This window comes from Meleagris gallopavo, chromosome 2 (assembly GCF_000146605.3).
Source record: "Meleagris gallopavo isolate NT-WF06-2002-E0010 breed Aviagen turkey brand Nicholas breeding stock chromosome 2, Turkey_5.1, whole genome shotgun sequence".
Classification (NCBI taxonomy): Eukaryota; Metazoa; Chordata; class Aves; order Galliformes; family Phasianidae; genus Meleagris; species Meleagris gallopavo.
The window spans coordinates 35,240,839-35,262,555 of NC_015012.2; the positions used below are offsets into that span (position 1 = coordinate 35,240,839).

At 42.1% G+C, this 21,717-nt stretch overlaps 1 protein-coding gene across 1 annotated transcript; it reads left to right on the forward strand.

Annotated features, from left to right (window-relative positions):
• The first annotated feature begins 308 nt into the window (after positions 1 to 308).
• Positions 309 to 20,318, forward strand: SUPT7L (SPT7 like, STAGA complex gamma subunit). Its single transcript, XM_003203908.4, has 4 exons — positions 309 to 1,163; positions 8,515 to 8,839; positions 10,795 to 11,032; positions 15,707 to 20,318. The coding sequence occupies exons 1-4, from the start codon at positions 751 to 753 to the stop codon at positions 15,967 to 15,969; spliced, it is 1,239 nt and encodes a 412-aa protein (XP_003203956.1). The 5' UTR covers positions 309 to 750; the 3' UTR covers positions 15,970 to 20,318.
• Positions 20,319 to 21,717: the final 1,399 nt, after the last annotated feature.

A 21,717-nucleotide genomic window follows, 5' to 3' on the forward strand; every position in this document is an offset into this window, starting at 1 on the left:
GCGAGGGGCCGAGCTCGACGTTCTGCGGAGCGGGCAGCGGGCGGCTCGGCCGCTTGAACTCGGCGGGCTCAGATTCCGTTTCCATGGCCTCCGCCATCTTGTCGCGTCCGTCCCCAAATAGGGTCCTCCGGGCACGAGCGCCGCAGGGGCTGTGGTACCGGGCGGAGGCGGGACGCGACTCTGCCGTTCGCACCGTTGCCTCGGCCACGGCTGGGGGCAGCGCGAGGGGCGAGACCGGCGGCGAGGCGGTGGGAGGATAACGGAGAAGGGTGGCGGCGGCGGCCGTCGGAGCTCCGTGCGGAAGTGCGGCGGCTGCGGGGTGCCGCGTTTGGCGGCGGACCGAAGCCGAGTTCCGGTAGGGGCGGAGGGGAGCGCGGTACAGCGGGGCCGAGCCTGCGGCCTTCCCCTCCGCCGAGTTTCCCGGCACCGGTCAGAGCCCGGATCGCTGTGCGGGGCTGGGGCTGCGCAGCGCCGTTCTGCTTAAAGTCGTTCCCTCCTCGCTGCTGCTTTGCTTTCTTCTTTCCCCCTCCTTAGGAGAAGCAGCTGTGCGATCTGTTGCAAAGACGTTGCATCCTGATGCTGTCTTGAAAGCTGTGTTTCTCACGGAAGAGTTTTCTTGCTGTCGGTTATTTGCTCTATTCCGAGGCCGGTGCCAGTTCGTTGCTGCCTAAAGCTGAGAGCTTCTCCCCACGGCTCGTACTACAGTGTCTGGGAGCCTTCCCGGTGCCTTGAGGACGATCCTGTGTCACAATGCTGCGCTACTGGGGCGAGATCCCGGTGCCGTCCAACCAGGCCAACCGCAGCTCTTTCGACCTGCTCCAGCGTGAGTTCCGCACGGTGGAGGTGCAGGACCCTCCTCTGCACCAGCCGTCAGCCAACAAACCGCGGCCCACCACCATGCTGGATGTCCCTTCTGAGCCCTGCAGCCTCACCATCCACACCATCCAGCTCATCCAGCACAACCGGCGGCTGCGCAGCCTCATCGCCATGGCCCAGGCACAAAACCAGCAGCAAGTGGAGGGCATCAAGACAGAAGACAATGAACCTCTGCCCTCTCGTCCGGCCTCGCCGCCTCTCCCTGATGACCTGCTTCCTCTGGACAGCAAGCCCCCTAAAATGCCATTCCAGCTGAGGCACAGTGACCCAGAGAGTGATTTCTACAGGTGTGTGGTATTTCCTTGGGTTCTTTCAAGTTGGAAATTAGGAAAAATTTCTTCTCAGAAGTGTTGGAACGAGGCTGCTTAGGGAGGTGGTAGAGTCATCACCATCCTTGGAGGTGTTCAAGAAATATGTGGATGTGGCAAATGGGCATGGTGATGTTGGGTTGGTGATTGGACTGCGTGACCCTAGTGGACTTTCCAACCTTAATGATTCTATGTGTCCTGGCTGCATATATGTTGTTTTGTCAGTTCCCTAAGGCTGATGAATTGTATGTAGAGAATAAAACAGGCCTAGGAACAGAAAGATTGAGATGCACTCAACATACAATTTGCTTAAAACAAATGTGTCTTTGCTTTCTGTCTATAAAATGCAGATGTGTAGTCCTGATTTCTGTCTCATTAGCACTCAGCTTAGTGGTTGTTTTGCCATCTTCAGCGATATTTTGATATAGCTAGTGATTGAATGCAAAGTCTTTTATATTTAGGTCACTTACTACTAGACTGTCTGTATTCTGACAGCTCAGAAGATACACAACTGGTGTTGGCCCATTAGCCTTAGGTTCTGAAAATATGCTTTGCTAATTACTAACTTGTAAGATTTCATTGCTCAAGGATGCATGGTGTTGCCATCTCATCCTACTGTCAGTGTCTGTAGCCTGGTCAGATATGGCAGTGAGTACTGGTGAAGGGAGTTCCTGTCTCCAGTGCTGGCTCCACCAGCCAACGGCTTGAGGAAATAGAAAGGAAGATTGCATTGCTCCTTTGTAGCCAATCTTTGATTACACAGTATTGTCACCTCCTCCTTGTCAACCCTCTGATGAACACTACATTCACAAGGAGATGCTCTATTTCTTGCAGGATCTCATCTTAGAGATGGATCTCTTGCAGAATCTCTTGCAGTCTCGTCTTAGACTGTGCATTTATATTCAGAGATTAATCCTCACTGTTCTTAAGGATTGCTCCAATAAATGTGATATAGGAGAAAACAATACCTTTCTTTTTTTTCAAACGTGGAGAATTTACATCCGTAAAATATAATTGATTAAATGCGTCAGATTTTTAATGGCCTGGGTAGCATTCAGTGATTTTTATTGAAAGACATTCCTTTTAGTAATATAGTCTCTCTGGATAGTGGAGCAAGACTTTAGTGCTGTTTTTGTAGGAACATCCTGTCCTGGTTTCAGCTGGAATAACAATTCAGATATTTCAAACTTGAATTCCTTTGGTATTCCTGGGTGGATTGCCATCTATCTGGTCCTGGTTATTTGCAACTGTTGATGTTACAGTTCTTGGAATACACAATAGGAGATTAACGTTTGATTTTGGCTGGTATAGAAACATAAGGTAACTCTAAATCATCACCTTCATCCTTCTGGGATGAAATAAAGTGATTTGCCTGAAGGGGTAAAGGGATATCCCAGGTGTATAAGCTTGAGCCCTGTGCCTCCTGCTCCTTATTGCATTACGGTCTGTAGAGCTGAAGTAGCCTTGTGTACCTTGCAGTCTTCTGTTCTGACCTTCCTGGTGCCTTTAGCTTTAACTTTAAATTTTCAGTGGCCCTAACCGTGGTTTGGGGGCCGCTTTGCCCTTTTATTGTCCCTTGGGAATCTCCGAAGTGCTGGTAAACAAATGTTATTTAACTGTCAACCACATGGGGGAGTTTAAGGACTAGATTGCAATAAGTAGGTAGGCGGTTTGGAAATGGACCACTTTGTGGCCGACTGATTTAGACTGAGCCGTGGTACAGAGTAGAATTTAACTGTGTGCCTGCTAAACCAAGCACATTTCTGCTTTTCCAGGAGGCAAGCTTTTGGTTTGCTGTTGCATATTTGCTGTTTTAAGACACTTACATGAAGAACAGCAGCTATTTTTATTGGATTAAAAATAAAATTACAAGATTTCTCAGTGCTTGTTTTTAGTGGGTAAAACAATTGAGGGAGGGACCATTCTTTCTGACAAAACATGATATTGCTTACTTATATGATGATGCCTTTTTTGTGTCATTGCCAGAGCTACAGTGTTAGACTAAATGCATATTTTAGTTTCGTTTTCTTTAGTAGTAACTTAGATCTCAGAAGCAGTGTGTAGGTATGTTTGTCCATAGGAAGAAAGGAAGAGTGGCCAGCCTGAATTAGACCACGAGTTTCTTTAATAAAGCCGTGTTCTCTTCTGTTTCCCTGTTATTCATTTTTGTCATTTGAGCTCACAGTCTTGTCTTTTATTTTGTTGATCAACAGTGTTAACCTCTCAGTTGATTTTTTTTTTTCTTCTTTTTTTTTGTAGCACCTTCTGCTCCACATCATACCTGTAATCTCTGTTTTCACATCCCTTTTGTGGTGAGGAGGAGGAAGAACCTAATTCACTGCTATTTTTCAGTTGTTGTGGCCTTTTCCACCCCCTTCAGAAATCTGTGCCAGCAACAAATTTAATTAGGACTCTGTTCCTTTTCTGCATTTTTTTTTAGGCTGAGGATAAATATGTGGAAAAAAAATATTTGACTCTGGCACAGATCCCTGAGGAATGCCCTTAGCTTTCCAATGTAGATCTCTTATATACTTGCTTGTCAATGGCTTTGGAGGGCTGTGGCAGTCTTGTGAAGCAGGTTTTCCACTTACAGGAGCTGTCTGGAGTCTTTCTGAATGTATCATATTTACCCATCTGTCCTCTAACTCTGTTCTTATCATTTCTGTGAATTTTCCTGATGTACCAGAATAGCACAGGCTTACCAGCCTGTAGTTTTTCATATTTTTTTTCCCCCCTGAATACATTGAAAAAGTATTTTCACACTTCCTACCTTCTGGTTCTCATGGGCCGTGGCACTTTAAAGCAAGAGGTGATTCTCCACAGCTATTCAGATGTTTCATCCCTGAATTCCTATAGTATTCCTGGGTGGATTACCATCTGGTCCTGGTGATTTGCAACTGTTGATGTTGCAGTTCTTGGAATACACGACAGGAGATTAACATTTGATTTTGGCTGGTATAGAAACAGACGGTAAATTTAAAGCATAGTTGATGAGGAATAAGTAAGGAACTGTAAACTTACAACTGTCATTTCAACAGGAGATTCTTACCATAATATGGCTGCTAGCTCTTTCTTCCTCTCTGTTCAGCTTCCCCCTATTAATATGGATCCATTGTTGAAAGAAACCTGACTTACTAATTATACTGCTCCCCAGAGGATTTTTTTCATGTGTGTGTACATAGTTGCTTTCTTAATGGATTTCTCCGTCATTCCCTCATTTGTGTTGCTGACCACATCATGTTTGTGCTTTGTATTGAACTGAGAATTGAACTGGGAGCTCACAATGGGATGACAGCTTATGGCAGAAGGTCTAATAGTTAAATGTTTGTACAGAAGTAGGGAAGCGCATGTTGGTGGGATAACAGGGTTAGCGTTGAGGGGGATTTGGAGTAGTAGAAATCAGAGCAGGCAGAACATGCTTAGCCTGTTGGATAAAGCATTTCAGTTCCACCTCCTAAACTTTCTGGCATTCTGCATTGTCCCACTGGGACCCAACTTATTTTCCAAATGTTAGCTATTACCTGTAGCCATTATCTACTGAACAGTTTCTGTGTATATCTGTGCATCCTCCTGGAGGCAAAGCAGAGCTATTTGAAAATAGGCTTACTCAGGATGAGGCAGAAAGAGGCCCTTTCCCGAAAGGAAGCTTATTTTTTGTTTTGAGTTGGTGTTTTTGTTCACCATTACACTCCCTGATTAGTATAATCTCTTTTTTTTTTCCCCCAATGTTGTTCTTTATTTTACTGTATTGGGAAAAATGGCTGTGAAATGATCTTGATGCACCTAATTTGGTAGAAATTCAACTCTACGATGAAATGTTTCCTAAAACTAATGTGTTCATAAGAAAACAATCCCTCCCTCCATCTGCCACTAGCTTATGCTCTCCTATGAGGGAGAAGAGCACTTCAGTCCATTACCGCAGGTGAGTAAACCTCAGCTGTTGATGTTTGTACTGACTCAGCCCAAACACTTTCCCCGAGGTGGCACAGCAAATGGACTGTAAGCTCTCCTTTCCTTTCAGAAAAAAGTCTTTACAGGAGAGGAGCTTGGGTGAATGGACTGCGGTGCCTTTGGGGGCTGGCTGTGTGTCATGTTAACTGGCTGATGCAGGAAACGAGCCTTTTGTGAGTTCTGAAACCTTATGAATAATGAAAATAGGCCCAATTGGTGTAAACTGGTCATTTTTCTCTTGTGTGTTGGTGTAAAGTTCTGCGGGTTGCAGGTGGATTGGTAACAGTGGAAGAAGGCTCAGCTTTTGGACCTGATGAATTTGTATCTTGGCAGGTTGATTTCTGTCTGGAACGTCATCTAGTGTTAGTGACCCATGGAAATGGTCATGGAAATGTTGGGAATACAAAACTGAAGAGTGAGAAGGTGGCCAGTGTTTGTGATAAGTTTCATACTGTATCCTCCATAGAGATGATCACCCCCAAGTCACAGGCCTCCCTGCTGGTCTTGTTAATCTCTGGTGACAGAATTTTAGGGATTAAAGCACTTTTGTTTACCTGCAGCTAACATGACATTGGTAATGTAGGCTTGGTTTTGGGTGGCAGCTGGATGGAGAGCCTTTTGATAAAGCAGCAAGTACTGCAGAGAATGGCATTCTGCATAATAGTATTTGTTCTTGGAGGTGTTGGGCATCTGGATGAGATCTAAGACCAGTACACTTTACCTGTGATGACCAGAGGATACAAGTTTGCTGGGAAGACTTGGCATTAGCTGTTCTCAACTTAAATGTGTCTGTATGCCCATTTCTGTTTATTTTTCATCTTAGTAGATGGTACCTGGAAGTTAAAGGAGATGAAGAAAAAATATACTGTTGTTTTCTGTTAATGTCTATAGCAATGTTTCCATTTTTTTTTCCTGTCTAATCAGGTTTTTAATCATCTTCCCCTTATTGTTTGTCGTGGAAAACAGGAAATCAAAGGAAGGAAAAGTAAGAAAAACAAAACAAAATTGATTGACCTTAGCAAGAACAAGAGGTGGGGAGCTGGATTTGAGTACAGTACCTGAAATTTCTTTTCTCTCTGTCTTTAATTGATTAGACTTCAAGTTGATTATATCCCTTTCAGCACAGTGACCTAGCTGCATTTTAATGCTGGCAATTAGTTTCTTCTCCTCTAGGAATTTAAAAGAGGTATGACATTCTGTGCTGCTTTCTGAACAGTGATATGCATTCCTATATGCATATTCACTTCAGAATTGGCTGAATATTCTGGTTGGGCTGCCACATTCTGTATCTAGCACTTAAGTTTGCCCATAATGCTTTGTATGACTGGCAAACCATCAGTAGCAGCTATTTGTTTCTGTATTAATTGTAAACTAGTGTTTGATGTTTTTGATACCATTTTTGGTACCATTTTGGTACCAAAATCCATTTCTAGGCGCAGATCTTGATGGCCGCTTTCTGGTTGTTTTTCTTTCTTTCTCCCCCCCCCCGCCTTTTTTCACCTATTTTTTCTTTTTTTGTTGCTGTTGTTGTTGTTGTAACCTCCTTTTCCCAGCACTCTATGAGTTGTACAGCTTTTTGTAAGCTGCAGAAATCTGTCCCTGAGAGATGGAGGGGATAGTTAGGGAGATGTAAAAACAGCACGGATGACACTTGGTTTAGAAGGGAACTGATGAGCTTTTAATTCATTTTGTCAGAGCACCGGCTGTTTTCTTTCCATAGTAGTCACATAATTGAGTAGGAAACTGGGATGTAAGTCATTTTCCAGCAATTAATGACTGGGATGAATCCATGACCTGAGATCCGCATGCTGTTCTTAATATCCACTTAGTAATATTGTCACCTGCAGTTCTTAATATAGTGTGCTTGCCACCCCTCTGCCTCTTTACTTGAATAAGCAGAAAGTGTTGAGCTGAGCTGGTATTCTTTAAAATGAACCTCTGGGCTTCGGTTCTCATAGCTCTGAGCTTAACCCCCCATTGTCAGTTCTCTGAAATGTTATCTTTTCTATTGCTATGTTTCAGTGGTTTCTTATGGGTCAGTTCTGAGGATCAGCGGGAGCTATGGCTCTGTGACCCAGTGTCTCAGCGAGGATGAAAGGTTCTCAATGGCTTGTTGGAGAAACAGAATATTGAGAACTTTACCAAGACTACTGCTGCCTTCTGTGTAAATCATTGGCGTTGTTTAATTGGGTCTTGTTACTGGAGAGATTGTGTGCAAATATTGTATGGGGAGAGTGAGACAAAGTCTCAGAGTGGACCGAATGAGATGTTGGAAGAAATTGATCAGAAACAAATGAAGGGTGAAATTGCTAGCTTTCTTCAACCATTGATTCCGAATGGAGTGGAAGAAAATAAATAAACACCGTACTTAGCAAAAGGATACTTGATTTTTGACATCAGCAGCTGAGGATTGTTATGGGCGAATAAATGGCATACGTTTAATTGTGAGTTTAGAAATATGGTAGAAGTGTGTTTACATTTCTTGTTAAAACTTCTCCTACCTCATCTTCTTTGTTTCCTGCATGGAATATCTATTTGTTATCACACTGTGTTGAAAAATTTGGTTGCCTGACTGTAACTGAATGATATAGGAAGTGCTCGTGTCAGTTGTCCTGTCTCCTCTGTCCTACACTGTCACATATTCCTGCTTAGCAGAACAGAGAAGAGAGGTCTCAGGCCCAAGGCCGAGGAGTGCTGCTTTTAAGGCAGAAGCTCTGCAGGCTTCCCAGGAGGCTTTGTGTTTACTTAGTGTGTCACAAGTTGGGATACCTAGTTTTCTGACATGCTCCGTGATTATTGGGAGTAAGGATATGGAAGTGGTCTTTCTGGCTACAGTGTACCTTTATGAGATGTTCCCATTTCTGACTTTTTATGTGTGTCTTGTGCATTATAAATTCAAATCTTGTCTATCCCAGAAGCCTTTGTATCTGACTATTAGGCCTATGACATCAGAGATAATAAGCAAGAGAAATGTAATTAACTGAGAGGGGAAATGATTTGCATTTGTTATTTAAAATGCCTTTTTTTGTTGTTTGTGTCAAGTACCCGTTTAATTCACATCTCTAGGAGAAAAGCTCTTTGGTGGGAAGGGAGTTGCTTAAGGATTCAGAAGATTTGCAACCCACACTTATGAATCACCCAAGGATACTTATGGCATTAAAAGTGAAAATGGGACTCAGTAGCACTAATGTTGAGGGAAAGGGAAGGAAAGTTGATAAACCTGTGCTAGATGTATTCTTATGTAATGGAGAAACTGTGGTGAGCTCCAAACAACTTGCTTTCCCTCTGTAGATCATGTTCATATTGCAATTATGTTTCGAACTGATAAATTATTTGAGTTTTTGGAGATATGCTCTTTTCCTCCTTTCTGTTTTTTTAGAGGAAAAGGGGAGCCTGTGACTGAGCTGAGTTGGTCCTCCTGTCGGCAGCTTCTCTACCAGTCAATGGCCACTATCCTGGCTCACACGGGCTTTGATTGTGCCAACGAGAGCGTCCTGGAGACCCTGACAGACATAGCCCACGAGTACTGCTTGAAGTTCACCAAACTGCTACGCTTTGCTGTGGATCGAGAAGCTCGACTGGGGCACACCCCTTTCCCAGATGTCATGGAGCAGGTCTTTCATGAAGTGGGCATTGGCAGCGTGCTCTCACTGCAGAAGTTCTGGCAGCACCGCATTAAGGATTATCACAGCTATATGCTTCAGGTGAGAGGAGCAGTGGTGAGTGGGCGGCACCAAGATGCATGGCTCAGTTGTTTGTTCCCTTAACAATGTTGAGGTTTTCCAATTAGAAAACCTCATGCTATGGAGAAGAGTCATAAAGGAAAAAGGGAAATAGGATTTTTTGGCAGAGATGACTTATTTGTGTCTCTACAGAGGCTGAGAGTGCTGTGCTGATAGTTTGGGTTTAAGGAGAAGCCCCCAGCTGTGTAATGACCCAAAGTCAAAGTAAAGTCAGTAATGACAGATTAACTGAACTTTTTGCTTTAAAGGGATGTTTGGCTGCTCACCGTTTCGTAAGTAAAGGGAGCAGATGAACAAAAATTACTTAGGTGTACAATGGCTTGTTTTGGTATTAGCAAGGGGTGGCTCGCTTAAGCAATTAGAGTGTGGGACTAGTACTGTGCTGATATGAGTTATTTAACAAGATTTCTCAATCTATAGGGAACTGTACTTCTGTGGTGAAAGGAGAGGAATTGTTAAATCTCCTGGGAATGAGAGGTGCCACGTAAATGTAGGTTGTATGAGTAAGGACATAGTCTTTCTTGGTCTATATATTCCGTGGAATTGAATGTGTGTTTTATTTGAGTGACAGAAGAGTTTCAGGAATGCAAGAGTTGATGTGGGAACTTTATTCAAACTCATCAAAAACTAAGATTTGAATCAAGTAGGTAGCCCGTGACCAAAGGCAAAACCTACCACAAATAAGCTTTGTCTTCCTCACTGTCATGCTGTGTGAGAGTGCTAGTTGACTCATCTTGGAGCAGCTGCTCGTGCTCCTTCCTATCCCATGGTTGTCACCTTGTTTATTACAGAGGTAGCATAAATCAGAAGCACCTATAACTACTTGTGGTATGTAAATTGTGATGGACTCTGGCTTGTGCATAAAAATAGCATCATCAAGATTTGTCCTCATTAAAAGCATTTTTGTTCCAGGGGACTGATTGCTTGATTGCATTAGTTAAAAGATACTCTTGTGTTGTTGGACATTTATTTATTTATTTATTGTCCTCCCTGGTTTGAAGGGCTGTGAAGCTGCTTGTAGTTAATGGTTGCACCCTGATACCTAGATGTTGTTTCTTTCTGGAATTTGAGTTTTCTGTATCATGCAGCTGATGTAATTCATCCCACAGCCAGTTGTTGTCTGTCTTATTCTGGTTTTCATATAGGCTAAGGTCCACACTGACCCCTGTGTTTAGAAACTTATCTAGAAGGGGGAAATAAGCTCTGCTGTTATTTTTCTTTCTTCTTGTTTAAAAAGGCCTTGGGCTTTTCCTGAACATAGTTGACTGAACATTGGGATTCAAGTGGTACAAACCAGTACTTGTTAGAAGCAGACTAAATTTGGAAGTCTTAATTTAATTGCTTACAGTTTTAACACTTCTAGAAGCAAGGAGATTGTTTCAAATCTCATTCCTGTGTTTCAGTGATTTGGAGAAAAATGCTTTTTTCTTGCTGTGAATCTCATTAAGGATAACCAGGCTTTGCTAGTGATGAGTATAGAATCTAATGAATTTCTGATCTTGTTTTTTAATGCTGAAGTAAGTTTTAGTACTGATAGACAGGAAAACCTTAGAGGTACAACCAAAGAATAAAACTGAGGTATTTCTGTCTTGATTTTTTTCCTTTGCTTAAATTTCTGGGCTTCATAGTTTCTGTCTGTGAAATAAATCTGCTCGTGTATATCAAACAGATGTGTTAAGGAATTAAGCCTTCTATTAATGTTCCTTGATAAGGGTAGAAGGTTTCCTTAAAGGGGGAAAGGATCTTTTTTTTTTTTTTTTTCCCCTGTAGCTGACAACTACATACTTGTTCAGCCACATCAGACAATAATACTCGAGTGGAAAGCACACTGCAATGTAACTGTCATCAAAGTCTCTGAAATCACTGTGACCTTTCCTGTCTCTCTTCTTTTTTCTATCTTCCCTGATCTTTGGCAGGTTAGCAAGCAGCTCTCTGAAGAGTATGAGAAGATTGTCAACCCTGAAAAGGCAGCAGAAGACACAAAGCCTGTGAAGATTAAGGAGGAGCCTGTTAGTGATATCACTTTCCCCATAAGCGAGGAGCTGGAAGGAGATCTTGCTTCTGGTGACCAGTCTTTGCCTGTCGGAGTTCTCGGAGCTCAAAGTGAGAGATTCTCTGCAAATTTGGAAGTAGAAGCTTCCCCACAGACTTCAGGTAGTTGCTTGTTGTTGCTACTACAAACAGTCCCTCTGTTCCGTGTGATCAGGTAGTGATAGGACAAGAGGGAACAGTTTCAAACAAAAAAGGGGAAATTTAGATAAGATGTTAGGAAGAAATTCTTCACTAAGAGGGGGTGAGAAATTGGGGGGCAACAAATTGCCTATGGGTGCCCAATTTCTGGTGGTGCTCAAGGCCAGGTTGGATGTATCTTTGAGCAACCTGATCTAATGGAATGTGCCCTGTCCATGGCAGGGAGTTTGGAACTAGATGATCTTTGATGTTGCTTCCAAGCCAAATCATTTCCCCTGAAGAACACAAGATGGTTTGTTTATATGGTGTTTATTTTTAGGAGGTGGTCATTCTTGGCTTTGTTACTAGTTGCTAGAGATGTGAGTACTGGAGTCTTTCTCCCAGTCTGATGTAACGAAGACAGAAATAACCAGAGTTTTATTCTCATTCCTACTCAGGAGGAACAGGAGTGCACGTGGGGTCTTCTTTGTTTCTTTGTTTTAGTTTGGTTTTGTACTTTTTTTCTGAGTAGTCTGGAATTCTTGTCCAGAGTTTTGTGTTACTGAGATGTTAAAGGCTATGTTCCTTGTAACTGGAGTAAATTCAGGACTCTATGTAGGCACTGAATGAGTTTGAAAAATACTAATGATTCTTGTGCAGACCTCTGTATTTGGAAGACATCCTGGTAGTCACAGCCATTGCTTTATGAAAGCTTATCATTGATTTAAGTGAAATGTACTTGTGGGAGTCTCTCGTCCTCTTGCAAGTTTCCTGAAAGCCTGCTGTAGTTAGCTGCCACCATGGAAAGTGAAACAATGAGTGGAGTTGTTATGGAGACTGTACTCTGTTTCTCAAAGTCATCCTTGTATGTTGGCATTGAACCACTCTGTTAGCTGGCACTGAACGGTCTGCTGCTGCTGTACCATTTCTGGGTCTATATATGCCAATTTTATTCTCTGCACCATTTGATAGCACTGAGTTTTACAGAAAGTGAAATCAATATTCTTTCCTCAAAAACAGTTTGTTTTTGTTTTTGTTTTTTGGTAGAACTTTACCAGTCTTTGCAATAATAAACATTTCCCTTAAAAATCTGGTTTAAAAACAATGAAATATTAACCTTAACATATGTATTATGTATTGAGGGCAGAGTGTAACTCTCAGTTCCTTAGCTTTTTTAAAAAGTAGCATATTCTGTTGAATTAAAAAAAAAAACAACAAACAAACAGAAGCAACAACACAGAACGTATACAGATCCATCTGATGTGTTTCTGAAAGCTTGTATTATTTTCCATAATACTTCTGAGATGTGAAGTGCTCATGTTTTTGCAGGAGAGAGAATAGCAGGTTCTTCTGGCCCATCTGGGGTTGCAAGTGATTCATCTGGAAAGCTTGGTATAGCATCTACCACTTGAGACCCAGAGGTTAGCATGCTAGCTGTATATTAAATGCCTCTTGCCTCTCTGATACCAAATTGATGTTTTCTAATTAAGAATACAAGTGCTCTGTTCCTCTCTGAAAATCCCTCTTCACTTCACAAGGCTCTTTGGAAGTCTCATCGCTGTAAGAAGTCCCAGTCTAGAGATGGGTAGGCTGGAGAGTGTAATATCACCAGAAGTGAGAGAAAGCTGCTGCAATTAGGATACCATCAGCTCAAATATGCAAGTGTGAGACCTGTAGGGAGGGTAGCAGTGCAATGGTGTCAGATGGCAAAATGTCCTTTCAGCCTTCTCTGTTCTGCATGTGTTTTTTGCTTATGCCAGAGGTTACGACTGTGGGCTAGCTGCTTAATTTCAGTGCAGCTGGAGAAATAGAGGCCAAATTGGAGATCTTGTTCCTCCACCCAGACAGACAAATGAGGATTAGCTCATTTGTAAAGTACTTGGAAGCTGAAGTGCTTTGAAGATGAAATGCGCAGTGTCACGGCTTAAGTACTGTTAGTCCTTAGTGACACTCTTGATGACAGGTAGTAGAGCTGAAGGGAGTGAGGTTGAGCAATGCAGAGCAATTGATGAAAGAAAGAAACAATAAGTTTAGTGAGCACCTTTGATTATTGTGCAGGCTGGAGCTACAACTCTGTGGAAGTAACAGCATTTTAATGATGTGTCCACTGTTGTTGAGAGGAATACATTGACTTGTGGTTAACAGGAAAAGAACTTTTCAGTAAGGCAGCTGGACATCAGCAAGCACTTCAGCTCTGGCTTGCTATCTGACTACTGAACTGATGCAGGTTGTGTTTTCTGCCCTTGCCACCCAAGCCCTGGTATGGGCTACATGGCTATTGAAAAGATTCCCAATTCCTACAGAAGAGAAAGTTCACAGTACAAACAAGTTGGAAGACTTGTTCTTGGTGTAACTACTTGGTAATAAGGGAATATTGATAGGCATATGTTAGTAACAGAGAATAATAATAGTACATAGGAGAGGTTTGGTTGTGATTTAAACAGTTGCAAAGCTTAATAGAACCTAGCTTCTTAGTTTGTTTTACTTTCCATATGAATTTAACCCCTCAGAAGAGGGATCAGATGTAAAAGTGAGAGAAGACTTTAGGCTTTGTAAGATTTGGGCTCATTATGTGCATGTCAGCAAGGGGCCCAATTAGTATGTTTTTAATAGGATTTTTGTCTCTCTTAAAACTTTAAATAAGAAGATATAATGCAATCTATAATTACTACTCTTGGGGACAAAGCATTTGCTGTTTTTAAGAAGCATGGTTTCATAATCTTAGAAAATCCTCAGTCTGCTCACAGTTTGCACACTAGTCCAAAAGAAAAACAAAACAAGCAACAACATGTTACACTAGCATGGATTGGCCTATCTTCCTCTGCAGGATGAATTAAAAATGGGAAGATTCCTCTGGAGTGTGTATCTGGCCACCCGTGTGATAAGAACTCATTCATTGTCGCTGACGAGTTACGTTCAAACAGGTTTTAGAGGAATTAAATTTATAGCCTATAATTGAACCATACTGATGTCTTAGAAGGGGGTGGATTTATTACTTGTTGTCTGCAGTAAATGCCCTCCCTCAGATCTGTTACTCCTGTTAGAAGTTAGGAGAAAAGGGAGCATGCAAATGACACAGGGAAAGATTTGCTTTGGATCACTAATCCAACCTTCACAAGCATCCTGAAGGTATCCTAATTGTGGTCCAAGATTTGAAAAGTTGTTACTAATTTTTTTTTTTTCATGTTTTTTTTTTTTTTTTTTTTAACATTTACTATTAGGAAGCCACACATCCATTCTGAGTTAAATAGAGCAAACCTGAGCAAGCTTGAAATATTGTAGCCTTGCCTTGACTAAACTATGTTACAATGAAGAGTGCAGTGAAGGAGCAGGGAAGAGCAGGTTGAATATTAGCAAATCTTAATTCTCCAAAAGTGTGGTCAGGCACTCCAGTGGGCTGTCCAGGGAGGTGGTGGAGTCACTGTCCCTGGAGGTGTTCAAGAAATGTTTAGGTGTTGTACTGAGGGACGTGGCTTAGTGGGGAGATATTGATGGTAGGTGGATGGTTGGAGTGGGTGATCTTGGAGATCTTTTTCAACCGTGGTGATTCTATGATTCTATGATTGGAATCCAAGAAAGATCCTCCAAGTTGATTTAGATATTCAGTGATTTTTTTCTGTATTTTAATGGAATTGTTTTAATCAGCCATTAAAAAAAAATCCATATGATTCCCTGGATTGTTTAACTTCCTTCTTTGTAAAATGACGTGGGACTCACCATGTACCTGTTTTCAGTCTCCAGCCTTCTTGCACAGATTTCCCCTATCTGAGAGCAGCCGGGGTTTACCTTAATGTAATGGGAGGTAGTGAAAAGCAGTGCTTCCTATCAGCAGCTCCAGAGCCCCGACAGGAACACACAGCACACTTTCACCCCTCTTGCCCCTAAGTTGGTGGCCGTCCCTGGCTGAAGCCATGTAGGCCTGGCTGCTGCTCACAAGGTGGGGCCTGTGCTGATTCTGATAACCGGATACAGGGCATGAGAAAACTGCACAAGACTGTGTCAGGAGAGGTTCAGACTGGATATTAGGGTAATTATTTTTACCACGAGAGTGGTCAAATACTGGAACAGACTTCCAAAACAGGTGGCTGATGCTCAGTGCCTGTCAGTGTTCAGGGGTTGTTTGGATAATGTCCTCATTAATATACTTTAACTTCTAGCTAATTCTGAAGAGGTCAAGTGGTTGGACCAGATGATCTTTAAAAGTCCCTTACAACCATTCTGTTCCATTCTAAGTCCTGCTTGTACAGTGTATAGTCTGTGTGCTGTTGGCATACTCATTGCTGCTGAGACACTCCTTCCTTGTTATTTCTAAGTTGTTATTTCTCACGGAAGAAACCACAGAGAGAATAGCATCGTATTTGCTCTGAAAGCATAGCATCATATTTTTTTGACCTGGAACTACTGGGCTATTAAAAAAAAATAAAAAGAAAACAAGCTAACAGATTATTGTTTTTAATTGATTGTTTCACAAAAAAAAAAAGAGCTGACAGATTTTTTTTAAAATTTATTCTTTCACACTGGTTGATGGTTATTCTCCAGATAATTGCAGCTGTAGGTTTGCTTTCACTTCTTTACTGGTGCCACTGTCCTTTGCATCCGCTTACTGTTTGTAGTTTATTTTTTTACTTGGTTGTTAATGTATGCTTTTTCTTTCTCTAGGGGCTGAGGTAAATGCTTCCCCTCTCTGGAACTTGGCACAGGTGAAAATGGAGCCACAGGAAAATGAGGAGACCAATGTGCATGGCCATGGAGTCCTAGGCAGTGATGTCTTTGAGGAGCCTATGTCAGGCATGAGTGAAGCTGGCATAGCACAGAGTCCCAATGGCTCTGAGAGCAGCTATGGTTCTCATTCTGCTGACAGTCTGATGGGATCCTCACCTGTCTTCAACCAGCGCTGCAAGAAAAAGATGAAGAAGATGTGAAGAGAGGGGGCCTTTTTATTTAGTTCTCATGGACTTGAAACAAACCAAGAGAGTTTTATGATGGCTATGATATATAAATGGGGCTGGCCCTGGTGTATGAGGAAGCTTGCATGAAATCATTATGAACAATTTGATGAGTAGTGCACTTCATCTCCCCTCGTAGCTGGCTTCTGTACTCCATCCTGACTGATGAGACTGAAGATAACTGTATGCATTTGATGGTGTCATGGCTTGCTTTGGCAGACTAATGAGGAAATAGCCGTGAGGAGATTTGTTAAGTCACAGAATCATCGAATAATTAGGGTTGGAGCTTTCTAGTCCAACCAAGGCAAATAGAACAGATTGTTCAGGGCCTTGTCTCATTGAGTTTTGAATATCTCCAAGAATGGTGAGTGAAAAAAGATGATGAATGCTCTCTGGGCAACATTTGCCAGCATTTGACTACCCTCATAGGAAAAAGATTATTCTTGCATCTGGCTGGAATTTCCATGTTTCAACTTGTGTTCATTGCTTCATTTTCTGTCACTGTTCATCTCTGAGTTCAGTCTGACTTTGTCTTCTCTAACCTGCATATTAAGGTGGTTGTAGACAATGAGATCTCTCCTTAGCTTTTCCTCTTCTTGTATCTGTAAAAACCAAGCTCCCTCAGCCTCTCCTTGTCTTGTGCTACAGTCCCCTAACCATCTTAGCGACTTTTCAACAAGATTGCTACAGTGCCCTTATTGTAATAGGAAGTGTGGAAGTGGATAACGTCCTCCAGATAAGGTCTCACAAGTACAATATAGAGAGAAATAATAATTTCAACATTCTGCTGCTAACTGCTAACTGTTGCAGGCAGCAAGACAGTCTCAAGTTGAGTAATTTTACTGGGGGAGAGCCTTCACTGATGATGATGATCTAGCAAAGATGCTGGAGGGTGGCCTTACAGTGCCATCAGCTAGCTCCTTTGGTGCCTTCAGATGCATCTTGTCTGTTTACATGGACTTTTGAACGTCTAGCTGGCTGAAGTTCCTGCTAACTCATTCTTCCTTTGCTCTACATAATACCTTGTCACCCTGCACTCTTCTAGTAGACCCAGGGGGCAGACCTAAACAGTGAAAATGTATAGTTGTGTTGAGTACATCAGTCTCAAATTGCAGCCTTTGTTTCCAGGTTGTTGAACAGCAAACCCACATTTTCTTCAACCTTTCTTTTGCTTCCATTGTACGTAGAAAAGCCCTTCTTCGCATTTCTGTGTGTTTCAACTCCAGCTGAACTTTGCCTTCCCTAATTCTCTCCCTTCATGCCTGGACTGTGTCTTTAATTCCCTCCTGGCCAGCCCATTCTCATTCCCATTTCTGTGTACATTTCTGTGTACTCTGTCAGTGCAAACTTTTCCTTCACTCTTACTGGATTGAGGATAGCCACTTCAGGCCAGTTGCTATCTTGACAACTTAGTCTGAAGCAGAATCTATTTTACTGCTTGCTTTTATGGCTCAGCTGACTGATGACTAATTTTTGTTCTGCACAGTCCTCAGTTGATCAACTCAATCTTTATCTTGATTCAGTGAGTATCTCTCTCAGAAGAAGCTAGCATGAACACGAATCAAGAATGAACAGTCACTTAAACTGGTTTTATACCTGCAATCCACTGGGATGTTTGAGGGAGATTTATCAGACCTCCCATTTGTCCTTTGTATTGCAAGCTTATCTTTTGAAAGGATGAGCTCCAGGCATAGTATTTTTTTTTTTCTGTTTCCTTATAAAACACCTAGTCTTAGTTCTTTTTTCCTAACTGTATTTCTCTTCCATTTTGCAGAAGTGGAAGCCAAGCATTAAATTCCTCTATGTCCAATAAGAATGTGTGGCTACAGGCTTTTATGGACATTGGAGTTAAAATTGCCCATTGCAGTTTTAAGGGTTCCCCCAGGGAGGTAAATTCTAGCTATTTGAAGTCTAGTCAGTAGTTGAACAGAGGATCAGTGTATCAGGAAATCTTTATTTTGATTCCCTCTGAGTCGCCATTAGGAAAACTGCAAGGCCCCTGTTTTCTCAACTGTAAAAAAAGAATAATAGTATTTGCTACTTAGAAGTCTGTTGGAGATTTAGTTATTATTTAAAAAGGTACTTTGTTCCTTTAGAGAGTTTTGTTAGAGCTGTGAGCTTTTCTTCCATTTGAGTATGACTGTTGCTGGCTGGAATATGCTTTGGTGGACACTGAAATGTTAGTGACCTACATTATACTTGTTTTAAACAAAACAGCTTATTATGAACAAGTATAGGACAGCTGTGCTATTTTGACTGCCGTAGTACAAGGAAAGCAGTTTAGATGGTGTCCTCTGACTGAACTTTAGACTTCTGCATCTAAATTTGTTGCTCTGGGCCCTATTTGCAGCTGAAAGCAAACAGTCATTTTTAGGTCAACATAGGTCTGACCTAGAAGTAGAAGTCTAAAGGAGGTCAGATGGGTGGTGTTTTAGAAGTATCTATTTTTCCACTGTGCGCCAATAAAGTGAATTCAACTTGATTACCTCAGCTAAAGGCATCCATTCCATCAATATTAGTGAAGCAATCTGAATTTAGCCTTTCCTGTCTGGGAGTCCTCTTGCTAGGCAGATAATTTTCGTCTTCTACACATTCAGTAGTGCTTATCATTGAAATTGTAGTACTGGTCTAAAAGCAGACTGCCCATCTTACTTAAAATGGCAGATCCAGGGTTCTCCACAGCACACAGGATGTGCTAGACCAGGGTCTTGAGGTTCAGCCTGGTGTGGCTCTCGGGTCTGTCTTTGATACTGCATTAGAACACCTGTACATAAAGCATTTGCCAAACTGTTGTGAAATATTTTTGAATTTAGGACACATAAGCAAAGTCCTTTGCACCATTTTCAGGAGCTAGAGGACAGAGTGGCTGCTGTCAGCATGGCTTGCTCATTTGCAAGACCTCAGAGGGGCTAAAAATCTGCTGCTCTCCATGGCTTTAGTTAAACCTCGTAAGCCTCAGTCTTAAGTGCTTTCTTTATATTGCTCAAGTACAGATGCTCTGTCTTACTTTTAATCGTGTTTTCGTATTTCATATCCCCTTTCCACACTCACTTCGCCCTGTTATACATATGCTACAAGCCAAACCTGAACCCTCTATTGATTCAGCTGTGTTGTTGCAGTATAAGGGAGATGTGTTATTGATTCTCTTTGGGAAGCTTGTTTATGCAGGGATTAGAAATGCATCAGCATCGTTTGTACATGTAAAAAGAGATGGCAGAGTAAAATCTGTACCTCCTGTTTCCCATTATGCTGTGTTGCTTCTGACTTTTGTGCACTGGATGCTTTCTTTTGTGCATATGGAAGCTTTACCTTGTAGGTGAGCCTTTCCCTTCTGAACGTTTGCAGACTTTGAATTTGCAGCGCTGTACATCATGCATGAAATAGTGAAATTTCAAATCTAGCACACCAGCTCAGATACAGACAGTATGCTCTTCTGACGAATGAAATAAGATTTTACTAGGTGTGAGGAGCTAGTGAGAAGTTCATTGACCATGTAATCCCCAAATTTTAAGCTACACTGAGATTACACAATGGCTTGGAATGAAGCTCTGCTCTCGCAGTTGTTTTTTTTCTGGTCTCTGGTAAAGTGCTCTGCTGACCCATCTGCCTCAGAAGTTTACTATTTTGTTCATTCTTTCATCTTTCTCCCTTCCCTTTCCAAAGGTGAATGAATGGAAAATTGGAATATGGAGGGCTTAATGCATCCATGTCCAGTAGCACTGATGTCCTTAGAGATTTATTTTGCCATGAATTACTAGGCTTTTGAAGTATTTTGCATGGGAATGATAGAGGATTGCAGGTGAGAGTGCTGTGCATCATATTTGTTTCCCTTTTTATTTCTTTTGAGAAGTTTTACCTGGCGTCCAACAAAGTTCTCTGTCAATGTGAAAAGTTTAGTGTAGGTCAGACCGTGCTACCTAGTGATTTAATTCTGAGACTATTCATGCTAACTTGAATATGCATAGCGCTGTACAGAAAAAGAGATGTTCCCTGCTTAGAAATTTACAACTGAAAAAGAAAATGGGAAAATAAGATTAGATGGGGTAGGTGAGGCCAATCTGATTATATGCTGGATTCTGACACTAATGCTTATGTTATGCGTGAAAGATATTTTACTTAAGATGTTTTTGTACATGCATGTGAGTGAAATACATAACTTAGTTTGTGTTTATATGGAACAAAATTGCTTGGAAATATTTCAGGCTTTTTGCTTGTTTGTTTTTGTTTTGTTTTTCTCCCCTGCTCTCCTGGAGAGAGTATCTTTGCGATTTCTAAGGAAACAAACCCACTTCTCCAGAAATAAAAATTCTTGAGGTTTTATCTGATTTGTTGTTGTTGTTGTTGTTTGTTTGCATGGAAGCATGGCATGGTGAATGCAAAGCCCAGTTTTGGAGTTCTGTCTACCCTTGTGTGGAATTTGGAATTGGTCTTTTGCAAGCCTAAATAATGCTGATGTAATGGAGATTATATTGATGTTAATATAATAATTAGAGAGATAAGAAGTTACTCCAGGATGTGGCTAGGGAAGCTGGAAGTCTTATTTTTTATGGGTGCTACTGCTAGCATGCCCTAGAGGAGATGTTGGTACCACAGTGTTAGTGTTGGTATTCATCTGACATCTCATAAACAGTTTGATATTTCTGAAGCACTACTGCCTAAATTACCAGACTACCTAGGAGCTCTGCTCCAAGCCTTGTGATTTACTCTTTTATGTGCTGGTCTAATTGTTCTACATACTGCTTTATTTATCAGGGACCACAGTGAATAAAGAATAGGATATTTTCCTCCTCTGTGTAGGAGCAATGTGTTGGATTTGATAGCCTTGTGAAATGACTGAAAATTTCTTGTCACGAATTAAGATACACACCTGTATTACCTGGGCAGGAGAGTGGGAACAATGACAGTAGTAATGCCCATCTCATTTTAACCAGAGTGGAATCTGTCCTCTGAACCACGTAGTACTGAATTAATTTAACAGTCCGTGGGAGTCTGGGGAGTGCTTTGCACTTTCCTGGAGGAAAAGGACAGTAATTGCCAGTTCAGGTTACATGCCTCTGCTTTAAAGCACAAGCCTACTTGCATCCTGGGTTCACGTCACTCTACCCCAGTGACTGTGCTGTATCACCTGTGTCCTGGAGCCAGTATGCTCTGAATAATCTTCTGTGTCGTGGGAGTTGCTCTCAACTGAATGATCTGATGCCCTATGGACAGCTGCAGGAGTTTAACTACAAGCTGTTCAGTGGAACAGAAAGGAGAAACAAATGGGTTTGTGCTATGAATCTAGATGAAAAGATCCGTATATAGAATGTATGTTTTCCTCCATCTCCTTCCACGTCCTGTTTTCCCACTGGCTCACACTTCCAGGCACACACCTCTGGCCAGGCCCTGCAGACATGGAGAGGGCAGACTTGGCCTGCTGGGAGGTGCAGCCTTGTTCTGCAACATGCACCATGCCGACAGCTCCAGAGAGGTCCCATCTTGGAGTGCCACAGCATGGGGACTGACTCCATTTCTGGTTGTGGTGCCTCAGCCTTAAGTGTGCTGGCAGCTGGGAGACAAAGCAAATGATGAGTGAGATCTCAGCAGGGGCATCTCACAAGCTCTCCTATGACTGTGGCTTGCCTCCTGCCCAGACATGATGCTCAGGGGCTGGCAGGCCGTGTGCCGCATGGTGGTGCTGGCTGCACGCCATGCAGGGGCTGCCAGCAGCTGCAGACCCATCCT

Excerpts from the sequence above, each read along its gene's own strand:
- SUPT7L (XM_003203908.4), top strand. The coding sequence starts at position 751 with ATGCTGCGCTACTGGGGCGAGATCCCGGTGCCGTCCAACCAGGCCAAC. Across the intron at positions 1,164-8,514 it reads CCAGAGAGTGATTTCTACAG|AGGAAAAGGGGAGCCTGTGA; the intron begins GTGTGTGGTATT and ends CTGTTTTTTTAG. Across the intron at positions 11,033-15,706 it reads AGCTTCCCCACAGACTTCAG|GGGCTGAGGTAAATGCTTCC; the intron begins GTAGTTGCTTGT and ends TTCTTTCTCTAG.